At 39.8% G+C, this 13,111-nt stretch overlaps 1 protein-coding gene across 1 annotated transcript in view; it reads right to left on the bottom strand.

The window, feature by feature from the left end:
- LOC137637029 (uncharacterized) overlaps positions 1-13,111 on the bottom strand; it is a 318,070-nt gene that overhangs the window by 224,514 nt on the left and 80,445 nt on the right. The window contains exons 3-4 of the mRNA XM_068369339.1: positions 8,784-8,963; positions 121-222 (exon numbers count right to left, since the gene is read on the bottom strand). Of these exons, the coding sequence (XP_068225440.1) occupies positions 121-222; positions 8,784-8,963 (282 nt within the window). The remainder of the gene's footprint in view (positions 1-120; positions 223-8,783; positions 8,964-13,111) is intronic.

Below are 13,111 nucleotides of genomic sequence, written 5' to 3'. Positions count from 1 at the left end.
GTCAGGGACGTTACCACATCGGCCACCACAAGACTTAATGAATTTGTAAATGTGTCTAATTTCAAATTCTAAAGACAAAAGCTCAATGGAGTAGAGGAGTTGGATGGCACTTCCACATACCTCATCAAAATTATCCACATGGAAGCAAACGTTTGGATAAGTAATCTCTTCTACTTCTCCCTTTGTGTCCATTCTGCGCCTGCTGGGACTTGCATACACTTTCTGAAAATAGAGTTTCAAATGAAAAAATATGAATTAAAGCTAACAGACTGTAAACAGGGGCATAATTCATGTCTATGTAAGACAAAAAATACAAGTGCCTAAATAAACAAAGTCAGACCTTTGCTATATGGAAGAGGTAGAGTTGGACACAGGAGTTCCAGGCACACCTCGCTCCGAGGAAGCGCACCCAGTCATACTGATGCTATACCTCACTACACTATCTGTTTGGTTAATCAGTGCACAGAGTAAAGTGAGCAAATAATTCCTGCGTCCAACTGTACATACGCTGATCACTTACTATTGAACATAAAATATTCAAAGACAAAAATGCCGGTCAATGTATTATAATATTTATAATATAAATATTTATAATATTATAAATATTTATATATTAATATAATTAATATATTAATATTTTAATATAATCAATATGTTGCGTTTATGGATCTGGAGAAAGCGTATGATAGAGTTGATAGGGAAGCAATGTGGAATGTGATGAGGTTATATGGAGTTGGTGGAAGGTTGTTGCAAGCAATGAAAAGTTTCTACAAAGGTAGTAAAGCATGTGTTTGGATAGGAAATGAAGTGAGTGATTGGTTTCCAGTGAGAGTGGGGCTGAGACAGGGATGTGTGATGTCACCTTGGTTGTTTAACTTGTTATGTTGATGGAGTGGTGAGAGAGGTGAATGCTCGAGTGCTTGGACGAGGATTAAAACTGGTAGACGAAAATGATCATGAATGGGAGGTAAATCAGTTGTTGTTTGCGGATGATACTGTACTGGTTGCAGACACAGAAGAGAAGCTTGGCCGATTAGTGACAGAATTTGGAAGAGTGTGTGAGAGAAGGAAGTTGAGAGTTAATGTGGGTAAGAGTAAGGTTATGAGATGTACGAGAAGGGAAGGTGGTGCAAGGTTGAATGTCATGTTGAATGGAGAGTTACTTGAGGAGGTGGATCAGTTTAAGTACTTGGGGTCTGTTGTTGAAGCAAATGGTGGAGTGGAAGCAGATGTACGTCAGAGAGTGAATGAAGGTTGCAAAGTGTTGGGGGCAGTTAAGGGAGTAGTAAAAAATAGAGGGTTGGGCATGAATGTTAAGAGAGTTCTACGTATATGAGAAAGTGATTGTACCAACTGTGATGTATGGACCGGAGTTGTGGGGAATGAAAGTGATGGAGAGACAGAAATTGAATGTTTGAGATGAAGTGTCTAAGGAGTATGGCTGGTGTATCTCGAGTAGATAGGGTTAGGAACGAAGTGGTGAGAGTGAGAACGGGTGTAAGAAATGAGTTAGCAGCTAGAGTGGATATGAATGTGTTGAGGTGGTTTGGCCATGCTGAGAGAATGGAAAATGGCTGTCTGCTAAAGAAGGTGATGAATGCAAGACTTGATGGGAGAAGTACAAGAGGAAGGTCAAGGTTTGGGTGGATGGATGGAGTGAAGGAAGCTCTGAGTGATAGGAGGATAGATGTGAGAGAGGCAAGAGAGCGTGCTAGAAATAGGAATGAATGGCGAGCGATTGTGACGCAGTTCCGGTAGGCCCTGCTGCTGCCTCCGATGCCTTAGATGACCGCGGAGGTAGCAGCAGTAGGGGATTCAGCATTATGAAGCTTCATCTGTGGTGGATAACGTGGGAGGGTGGGCTGTGGCACCCTAGCAGTACCAGCTGAACTCAGTTGAGTCCCTTGTTAGGCTGGGAGGAACGTAGAGAGTAGAGGTCCCCCTTTTTGTTTTTGTTTCATTTGTTGATGTCGACTACCCCCCAAAATTGGGGGAAGTGCCTTGGTATATGTATGTATATAATTAATATATAATATAATATAATAATGTTTATAATACAACAAATTTTTTTTTCAGCACCTATAACTAGAGAAGATAATTGCAAATGAAACGAAATATAATAACTGGCATAACCTGAGTTCTTTTTCATGAAGTTCATTTATACTGTTCTCAATGTTATCAATCGCAAAAGAGACAAAGATGGTAAGGATATTTTCTCTTTAATTCATTTTTCACATAAAAGCAAAAATTAAGTTTTTAAATAAACTGTTCCATATTGTAAATTTATTGCATCCACAATCTATAAAAATAATAATTATCTAAGGAATCATAGTCAATTTTAGCCTTCATAACCAAGATAAATAAATAAAAGTTTCTACTTCTTCTTTGTCTACATCTCTTCCCACTTGCATGTGGGGTCAATGTTTCTGGCCAGCATTCTCTATCTACCTCTGTCCCACACTACTTCTTCTTCTTCTTCTTTGTCTGCATCTCTTCCCACTTTTAAGTGGGGTCAATGTTTCTGGCCAGCGTTCTCCATCTACCTCTGTCTCACACTTCATCACCGGTTAATCCCTTTGATTGAAGGTCATCCTTAATACAGTCCATCCACCTTCGCTTTGGTCTCCCTCTCCTTCTCGTTCCCTGTACCTCCATTTCCATCACTCTCCTCCTAATAACTGTTCATCTCTTCTCATGACATGACTATACCACCTCAGTCTACTTTCTTGGATCTTATCTGATAGTTCTCTAACTCCTGTGGTACCCCTAAGATAAATAAATGTTTGCATTTATATAAAATTGTCTTATCAACAAAGCCATTGATACCTTTTCTTATTTACAGTTGAGCTAGCCATGGTAAGACATTGCCCAATTTATGATTGAATTCCAGAGTACCACTTCTTCAAAAACACATATTGAAAAACAAGAACAATTTAGTAAACAACAAGGACACCAAAACATGAATACGACAAGGAACCACATACCATGATCTAACTCAGGTCCACAAAAATTTTATTTTCCATTCAAAATTAGTTTTCTAATACGGTACTCATCTGCTGATGTATCTTGCTGTAGCAACTTACTTCTAATCTAGTTGATTCTGTAATCCATTTATGTAAGTATAAAATACACAGTAAGTCCCGAATGATATGATGTAATTACATATCAGTTAATTAAAAAATGTTCATGGTAATTCATGATGAAACTGTCTATAATTCCATTAATTCAATGGATGTACATAGCATAGAACAATCTAATAATTGCCTATGCATGTCATTTGCTAGCTATCAAGCCATGCTTATTTTGGTCGTCATCTTTATCTGACAAGAGTCAAGATCAACCTGAAGAGCAATAGAAATGCAATGGTAAGGTGACTAAGAGCACTTGTGTGGTATCCTTCCTGCAATCCACAATATTATTACCCTGTCCCACAACCAGGAAGCACCACTTTTCATCTTTTGCTCTGATTATCGATAGTAGGGTAGGTGGGAGGACATCTGATATTGATTGAGCAGGGGAGTATTAAAAAATCAATTTCAAATTCAAAATTACATTTGTCTTATGCTCAACTGGACAATAAACATCTGCTGATTCTCCACATTTAATAGAATGGATGGAAATGGTCAGTATGGTGGTAGAAAGGTTGCCTGAACCGTAGGTTACCTTGTTTGACTTCTGACGATGTGGCAATTACAGCATGATTGTCAATTAATCAATCAGTCTCCATGTTAGGGCTAAGCTCATCAGGAGCTACTGTCTTTGCATCCTCAAAGGTTGCTCTGTTAATGAAGCCATAGGTGTAGTATGTAGTCCTCTATACAATGTCTGGTCATGTTTCGAACATTTACAAAGTTGTGAGACAGGTACTGTACTCAACAATTTAGACCCTCCAAGGTTGTCACTTCCAATGCAGGAGTTTGATTGGTGGTATATGGTGTCCTGCATTCAACAATAAAGGCTCTCAAAGGGATCAATTGGTGATGCGTGAGGACTTACACTGAACAATCTCTGCATTTCAAGTTGTCACTTCTGTTGAAGAGTTCGATTGTCAGAGCATGTTGAATGCATGAAGTCGTAGTTCTGTCTCCCCCAAGTTAAGTTCAGAGTAGGTGGGAGGGAACAGTGGTCACAGTGGTTAAGCAATGACTCGGCCCACTGCTACAATGTACTCTAAGGAACAGAAATTATTAAATGCTAACTCTACATTTTTAAAGAAAAATGAAAAAAAATACAGCTGGACCTCCACTTTGCGACCTTAAGGATGGAAGACACCGATGTGTTGGTCCATAACCATAAAGAAGTAGCCATACCGCTAATACTGTGGGCTCCTAATGTTCTCCCCTGAGTTGATGAGGTGGGTGAGTTATTCAAAAAAAAATCCCTTTCCCACCAACCCACCACTGGTGCGAGTGCCTGCAATTGCCCAAACCTTCTTTGCAGTTGATGAGGCAACTAGGGAAGAGAGCCTCCAAGAGGGAGCTAAAATCGCCCTTCTAGGATCTTTGTTGCTGGCCACAGACGAATTAAGTCATCAATCACTTGTTGGTGAATGGTCCAGAGTTCAGGATCTGGCCCCTTTGCTTGAGACCATCCACTATTACATTCACCATGATGAACTGTGGCATCAGAGTCAAGTTCTTTCCTTCTGTCCAGGCCAAAATCTCTTGTGCAAGATCATTCAATGCCTGTGACCTTGTCCCTCCTTTCTTCCTCAGATAAAAAAAAATAGCTGTAGACTTGTCAACGAACACTGCAAAGACTCTTCACAAGCACAGATGATCACAGAGACAGAAAACCAGCTGGACTGACCAGAGCTCCCTCCAATTGAGGGTTTCCCCAGATTCCTGCACCATCTACATTGGCAACATGAACCAGTTCCCTATCAAAGCTCCCACAAGGAATCCGAAGCACTAAAAAGGAATACAATTGACCATAAAATAAACCCTTTCTGGTACAACCCAGGAACTTAAATCTGAACTATTTGGTGTATACATAAGTTTCTTTTTTATCTAAACCAGATGGCTGTCACTCGTTGTCCAAAGGAAAAGGGAACCTTTTTGGCTGATGTGTCTGATAGTAAGCACAGTAATGGAAATGAATGAATGAATGATTTAAAGTTCTCTGGCGTCCTGACATCAAAGGTCATTTATGCCGATATCGTTTATTATAAAAAAAGATTAAAAGAATATTCAATTAAAATCAGAAAAGTAAATATGTTATAAAAGTTAAATAGTATTAAGAAGATCTGCTTCTGATATAAATTTAAAAATGCCACTAGCATTGTACGACAAATCACATCCAAGGATCTTGGCAAGGATGAACCTGCCATCCTCACCCTAAAACACAAACATGTCTATTTCTTTCTGTGCTATACATAGGGCATTCAGTCAACAAATGCCTCACTGTCAAGGGTATCAAACAGTCGTCGCAATATGGTTGCTGTTGGCCAGTCAGCAGAAACTCGTGAGTCATCCGAGTGTGACCAATGCGGAGTCGACAAAGAGTAGTCGTCTCCCATTTTCGGGGCATCCCATTATACCTCCAAGGGGATATAACAATCGCAATTTCTCTCATCTTATTTTTGGTTAAAGTATCCCAATGCTTTTGCCAATTGTTAAAAATAGAATTCTTAATTGCAGGTAAAAAATCCTTACAGAGAATGGGATACCTTCTTGGTAGCAACTCGGCTGCAGCACTCCCTGCCAGTGAATCTGCTTCTTCATTTCCAGACACACCTACGTGTGCCGGAACCCAGAAAATTGAACTGTTATACCTTTTAGGCCAATAATTAAAAGCCAATCTAAAATCTTTAAAACTAAAGGGTTGCTAGAATTAAAACCTAAAGCTTGAAGGACACTTCTTGAATCACTAAAAATGGTAAAATTGCCCTCCTCTTTTAATGCTATTTTCTCAATAGAGGTTAGTAATTCAGCAGTAAATATGGAAGATATTGGAGGAAGAGCACCTCTACAGTTAAAAGAACTACTATATACTCCAAAACCAATGCCAGCATCAGAATTGGAGCCATCGGTATATATAAAAGTTGATTCCCTATGTTCTCAACATGCTCCATAAAAAGAGACCTAGCTTCTAATTCAGTCATGTTTTTTTTAACACCAATGAAATATTTACAAAAAGATATCTCTGGTAATTTCCACGGAGGGGTTAATGACATCTTAAATGGAAGCACCTTACCTCTAATTATTTCAAGACTGTTTCATAATTGTTTTACCCGAAAGCCATAAGGTTGAGGAGACTTTGGGTGCAACTTGAAGTATGTTGAGTGCCTTACAAGGCTTGCAGTCTGAAAGGCTAAAGAGTTAGGGAGTCTTTGTAACCTAAACCAATACCGAATAATGGAAAATATTCAGTAATGGTCTAGAGGTAACTTTCCAGCATTAACAAGGAGTCTTGGTAAAGGTGAGGTTCTAAACGCTCTTGTGGACAATCTAATACCAGCATGATGTATTGAATCTAATAACTTTAATCAGCTTGGGGTGGCTGAGGAGTATATTTCACACCCATAACTAATTTTGGAAAAAATTAAGGCCTTGTATAATTTTAAAATAGTTTTACGGTCTGTCCCCCATGATGTATGGGACAATACTTTTAAAAGATTCAGAGCCTCAAGAGACTTAGCTTTTAACACCTTTAAGTGAGGAACCCATGTAAGCCTAGAATAAAAAATCAATCCTAAAAATTTAGCTTCACCTACACATGGGATCCATTGACCTTTCATATATATATCTGGATCTGGATGTACTCCCCGGATACAACAGAAATGGACAATAGTAGTTTTGCTTGTTGAAAACTTGAACCCATCCATATCAGCCCACCGAATAATTTTGTCAATTGCCTGTTGTAGTTTTCTCTCAACCATTGCCATTCTAGCTCCAGCAAATGATATTGAGAGATCATCCACAAGCAGTGTTGAAAGAACATCCCGGATAATGACTGAGGATATCCCATTAATTGCTAGTGCAAACAGGGTTACACTCAGCACACTACCCAGAGGAACTCCCTCTTCCTTGCATTTACTCTCTGATGGAGTTTCCCCCACTCTCATTTGAAAAACTCTATGTGAAAGAAATGATTGGAAAAAATGGTAGCTCTCCTCTTAATCCAAATTCATGAATGGTTTTAAGTATACCATATTTCCATGTGGTATCATATGCCTTTTCAAGGTCAATAAAGACTGTCACATGGTGCTGTTTGGAAGCAAAGGCTTCACAAATAGAAGACTCAAGTCGCATCAACACATCACCCGTTGCGCACATTTTTCTGAATCCACACTGAATAGTGATAAACTATCCTCTTTTCAAGGTACCACATCAGGCTTGCATTGACCATCTTTTCCATGATCTTACATAAACAAGATGTCAATGCAATTGGTCAATAGTTTGCTGCTAAAAACTTGTCCTTACTGGGTTTTTAAAAAGGCTAAAATAATGGCTAGCTCCCAAACACTTGGATAACTATGATCATGCCATATTCTATTAATAATGCTTAACATAAATAAATTTGTATTAAAAAGTACATGTTTAATCACTGCATATGGAATTCCATCAGGTCTAGGGGCTGTATTGTTAGAATTAGCAAGTACTGCTACCCTCATTTAGGACTCCGTGCATTCCAGTATAAGTGACACGGTATAACTCCAGAATAATATTAGGCCACTACAGTTCCAGCTGGGTTCCCTTGTCTAATATAAAATCAAAGGGTGGTGCCCAGTGCCTGGATCTCTTGACTGTTTACCTTTTGCTGAGATTTCTTGGTATTCCAAAGTTTTAACTTTTCGTGTAGTGAACGTTGGGGTGTGGTCTACATTCGGACACTAGGCAGTCTTCATGCTACATCTGGTCACAGTCCACAAACCACTACATAATTTTTGGTGCCCAGACCAGGGAAACTCCAACCTTTAGGCATGGTATCATCATCGACCAAGAGCCAAAAAGCAAAGAGGAGCTTTAGTTGGGTTGTGGAGGGCCTTATCACAATTGTTAGTGACCTGGAGTGTCAGGGACCTCACCTGAGGTCCCTGACACTCCAGGTGGTGGTACTAAAGAGTGTCGAGTCATCATCAACATGCCACGTTGCCACTGGGGTCAAATTCAGATGATACGAGTACTGTAACATCTACTTCATACGGTGATGGTGCTTCCACACGTAGAACGACTCGCCTGTGAAGCAGAACAGAGCTGCTACAGTAGGGGAAGCCGGAGAGTCCTCCAGCCTAATGGTTGTACGGCATCAAAGGGGAAGAGATCGTAAGAAAGGGTTCCTACATTCTCAAAGAAAACCCGGAACTACAACGTCTCCAAAACAGCAACACTCACACCAGCAAAAATTAAAACAAAAACTAAAAGAACATTTTGGTCAAAGGCCAGTCAAAAAAGGTCCACCATGCCAAAAGTAAAAAGGGACAATAGAACACACTTGTGTGTGTAATCAGGGTAGACGGTACTACCTCCTAACACCCTCCAACTAACTAGCGGTGGGGTAGTTAAACCTCGCTAAAGGTCTTATGGCTAGTCTTCCAGCTTTGCAAATATTTTATTCCCTAATAAAGGGAGAAAGGGTTTGTATTTAGTGTCGGAACAAAGTGAAGGTTCTGACTAGACTGGAAAGTGGCAGAACTCCCCCCAAACCCATCATCATAATTAACAAGTTTCAACAACCAAACCAGCTTTGAGTCAAAGGTTACTCAACTACAAGACTAAAGTTTATATACATCAGAGGAACATGGATCCATAATCACGTTAGAACACAAAATATACCCTTACCTGAGAATGTCGTCGCAAGACTTGTAGGTCCTTTGGACTTGTACGTGTGCAAATAGCGAGAGTGAGAGTGTAATCAAACTGATGAATAATGAGATTAAGGTACACAGTTTCTTCCCAGTCAATATCAGGGTCACCAATAGGAAGCTTACGACTATCACGCCTATAAACTTCCACTTCAGTCTGCAATCCAGATATACATTACTGTCAATACAAATTATACTATACAGCACAGTACTCTATTTCATTACTCATTATTGATTTACTAAATTTGAAGCACTATTACCTAAATTAAAATGACAAATTTGAAAGTAATTTGTATTAAATTTTTCCCCAACATACAAACCTGGATCTATTTATAGGGATATACTTTGGGCGAGGCTGAAAGACGAACCATGATAATTATGGCGAGGGATAACTACCAAACCGCTTATTAGCAGGAGGGTTCTTGGTTAGCCGTCTACCCCGCTCGCTCACACACCTGGACAGAGCACCGACTACTTTGCTTTCTGGCAGGACTTTTTGGTATAAACAGCACCAGGTTTTTATGTTAGGAAAAATACAAATTACTTTCAAATTCGTCATTTGTTCCAACACAAGTAAAAACTCTTTGCTATTTATAGGAGGGAGGAAGTCCTCATTAAAATGGCTTTGGCATTTGACTCGGGATTCTCTCTCCTTTGATATTAGACCAAAGTTAGTGGGAACCCTGCCCTCGCTGAAACAGTTGTGCTATGCACAATTAGCGGCCTGCAGAAGCTGTGTGTTTGTGGTACTAGCAATGTGGCTGGTCTTAGTAAATAGGATCTCGAGTCATAGGAATCTGAGAGAATGAGACTTTGCCCAATAGCCTCCCTCACAATGGGGTATTGGGGATGCAACAAGTATTATTTCTATATTCAGGTTACACAAGCGAAATAAATCTTACCTGCAGAGGTGAGATCAGCTGATCTGATCGCGAAACTCAAAATACTTAGATTGATAAAATACACCAAAATTTAAAACAAAAGTAAATAAATATTTTATAAAAGCACAATTACGTATTCAAATAATCATAATTTTCTAGAATGCAATAGTGCTTCCAAAATGAAATCGAATATTGTGAGAGAGAGAAAAAGAGAGAGATACCAGCTAATAAAAATTAATCAAATGCACTGTTTTTGTTTATTTAAAAGAAACCATTATCATCGAGATATTTAAGGTTTTAGTTTATAAAATAAGCTGTATTTCTGTTTAAGAAAGTATAGATATACAGTAATACACTGCACAAGAGACAACACATAAGAAGTTGCGTCATGCTTCAAAAACACATAGTAGTGTAGGCTACCAGTCGTCTGAACGAAAACAGCGAACATTTACAATAAGTACGGTTAAGCTATACTGTAGTAAATTCGCTCAAAAATCTATTTTTGGGTGAGATAGGCATGTTGTCCTGATGGAAGGTTCCTATAAGTAGCTTCCTGAGGGATATTTGACTACAGTGATATTCCCAGAGAATTTACCTATAGGTCTCCAGAATTCTAACTCCTGCCGCGAATATCCTTAAAATTTCTCCTAAGGATATTGCATAAATCAGGGGACGTATATCTTGATACGACACATAGCAATCTTCACCCCGAATAGCGTTTTCGTTTCAAGGGGGAAAGTGGCAAAAATAGAAGGGGAGCCGTTATCAAGGTTACCTTTTCTCCTGTACTACTATGAGTATCTAGATGGCGCTGTATGTCAACCCAGAGTGCTATTCCTTGTAGCATTGAGCATGGTGCTACAGATATAGCAATTTCGGGAGGGATCCTGCTAAGGCCTTTTCTTGTAGAAAAGGAGGGCGGGTCCATCAGGACGACATGGCTATCTCACCCAAAAATTGATTTTTCGCTTCGCTCAAAACCTGTTTTTTGGGCTCAAGCCATGTCGTCCTGATGGAAGCTTACCAGAGAATTATTAGAAAGTACTGTATCTGTGGATTTTTAAAGTGCCTTAACCTCGGGACAGTTTTTCCTTGGTCATCCTGACCATTGAGACATATGACGTTACTGTTATACGTCATTACTGCTAAGCATAAACCATGTTAGTGCTTCCTGCCCCCTGCAGGGAAGAGTCATACTAGACGTAGGAAAGGAGTCTCAAGGTTTGCATATAACATATGAACAAATATAGCATCAAATACATACAGGTCTCGCTGTTTGTACAGTATAATTAATTGGAACAAGCATTACCAGATAATGTTTGTAACACGTATAAGAACAAAGGTATTAGCTACACATATTGTTCGTAGGAAATATATGCAATTTATTAAAGGGTAATAAAATTCTGATATATTTTTATTGAAAATCAATTGTAGGGCGAAATAAGATGCACATACACATTGATTATTTATTGGTAATAAATGACCAACATAAAGTAACATGTATAACATAATGTTAATAAATGCAATAAGAAACATATCCAATAATCAAAGCACAGAAATTATTTGTTTTCACCTGAAAGAGAAAGGATATTAATGCCACAATAATCTGAAAATTTGCTAAATTTTCTGAAATGCATTTCTGTGATATTGAATGTCTACTCACACTGTGTAAGTACACAAGGCACAAGTGTTACCTCTATGCTTCCTCACCTCAACTAAATAGAACAGTCCTTAGTGTCACCTTGGTGACACTTATTTCAAAGTATTGCACTGAGAGGTGTCAACACCTTCACCCTTTTCATTGATGGTCCCAATTAATTCACTGTTCATCACAGCACTAGACGACAGGTTCTAGTACACTACCTGCCGCCACCACGAATTGCTTGAGTTCATGCACTTGCTTCGCATAATGCTTGTAGAACAGTCTGGATGACTTCCATCCAATGTATGAGCGAAGACACTCAAAATCCATATACTGAAAAAAGTTCAGTGATGAAGCGATTTTTCTTGGATCATGACCTGCGGATGTACCGTCAGGATCCGCTCTGCAAATAAAATAGGTGATTTTCGCGCATAGTTGTTTTAGGGATAGGTTTGATCCTGAGGTTTCTCCTTTAAAGAGCTTTCCTAACCTGAAGTCTCAAGTTCTTCGAAGATAGACTTTAGACACTCCACTGGACACAGTGAGACATCTTCCTTCAGAGGGCAGATTCTCCAGGGACCCCATCTTTTGGTGGGTAGCTCATTCTTAGCGAGAAATGTTGGATCAGGAAAAAGATTCAGTTCTCCCACTTCTGTGAACTGAATATGACCCTCATCTCTGGATAGGGCCACTATTTCTCTAACTCTGGCCCCCGAGGCTATAGCAAACAAGAAAATAACTTTTTGAGTCAAGTCTTTCAGAGAGCAATCCTCATTGTTCACTGTTGAAGCAAAGTGAAGGACCTTGTCCAAGGACCATGAAATAGGCTTTGGAGGGGCTGCAGGCCTGAGTCTAGCACAAGCCTTAGGGATCTTGTTAAAGATTTCGTCTGACAAGTCTACTTGGAAGGCGTATAGCAGAGGTCTAGTCAGAGCTGATTTACACATGTTTATCATATTGGCTGCCAGACCTTGTTTATGAAGGTGGATAAAGAAGGACAAACAGAAGTCCATTGAGATTTCTTTTGGTCCTTTTGCTTTGACGAAAGCAACCCACTTTTTCCAAGATGATTCATATGGTCTTCTAGTTGACTTAGACTTATATTCTTCTAAGAAGTCTATACAGGTACTGCCTTTTGAGATCCCAAATCTTTTCTTTACTGCTAAGGAGAGAAAATCATGAGATGAAGGCTTTGGGTTCTCTGAGATGAAGCAAAGACAGTCGACTTCTGTACCTGTTGAGACAGTACTGGGTCCGGCAGAGGGACCAGCCTCAGCTTCATTTCCAATACTAGAGGGAACCAGTTGCTCTTTGGCCACTTGGGAGCCACTAGAGCTGCCGTTCCCCGAAAGGAACTCAGCTTGTTGAGGACCTTCATTAAGAGATTGGTTGGAGGGAACAGGTAGATCCGGTTCCATCTGTTCCAGTCGAGGGACATGGCGTCTGTCGCTTCCGCTAGAGTGTCCTCGTATGGGGCCACATAACGAGGTAGCTTCTTGTTGTCGCTCGTCGCGAAGAGGTCGATCTGCAGTTTTGGGACTTGACGTAAGATGAAGGAGAATAATCCTGCGTCTAGGGATCATTCTGACTCTATCGGCGTGAGCCTGGATAGAGCGTCCGCCGTCACATTGCGGAACCCTTGAAGGTGAACTGCTGATAAATGCCATCTCTTCTTTTCCGCCAGGCGGAAGATGGACAGAATCACTTGGTTGATTTGGGGCGATCTCGAGCCTTGACGATTCAGACATCTCACTATCACTTCACTGTCCAGGATCAGTCTTA

Source organism: Palaemon carinicauda, unplaced genomic scaffold, assembly GCF_036898095.1.
Source record: "Palaemon carinicauda isolate YSFRI2023 unplaced genomic scaffold, ASM3689809v2 scaffold5, whole genome shotgun sequence".
NCBI lineage: Eukaryota > Metazoa > Arthropoda > Malacostraca > Decapoda > Palaemonidae > Palaemon > Palaemon carinicauda.
The sequence above is the reverse complement of the archived record's forward strand: the minus strand, read 5'-3'. Positions and strand labels throughout refer to the sequence as shown.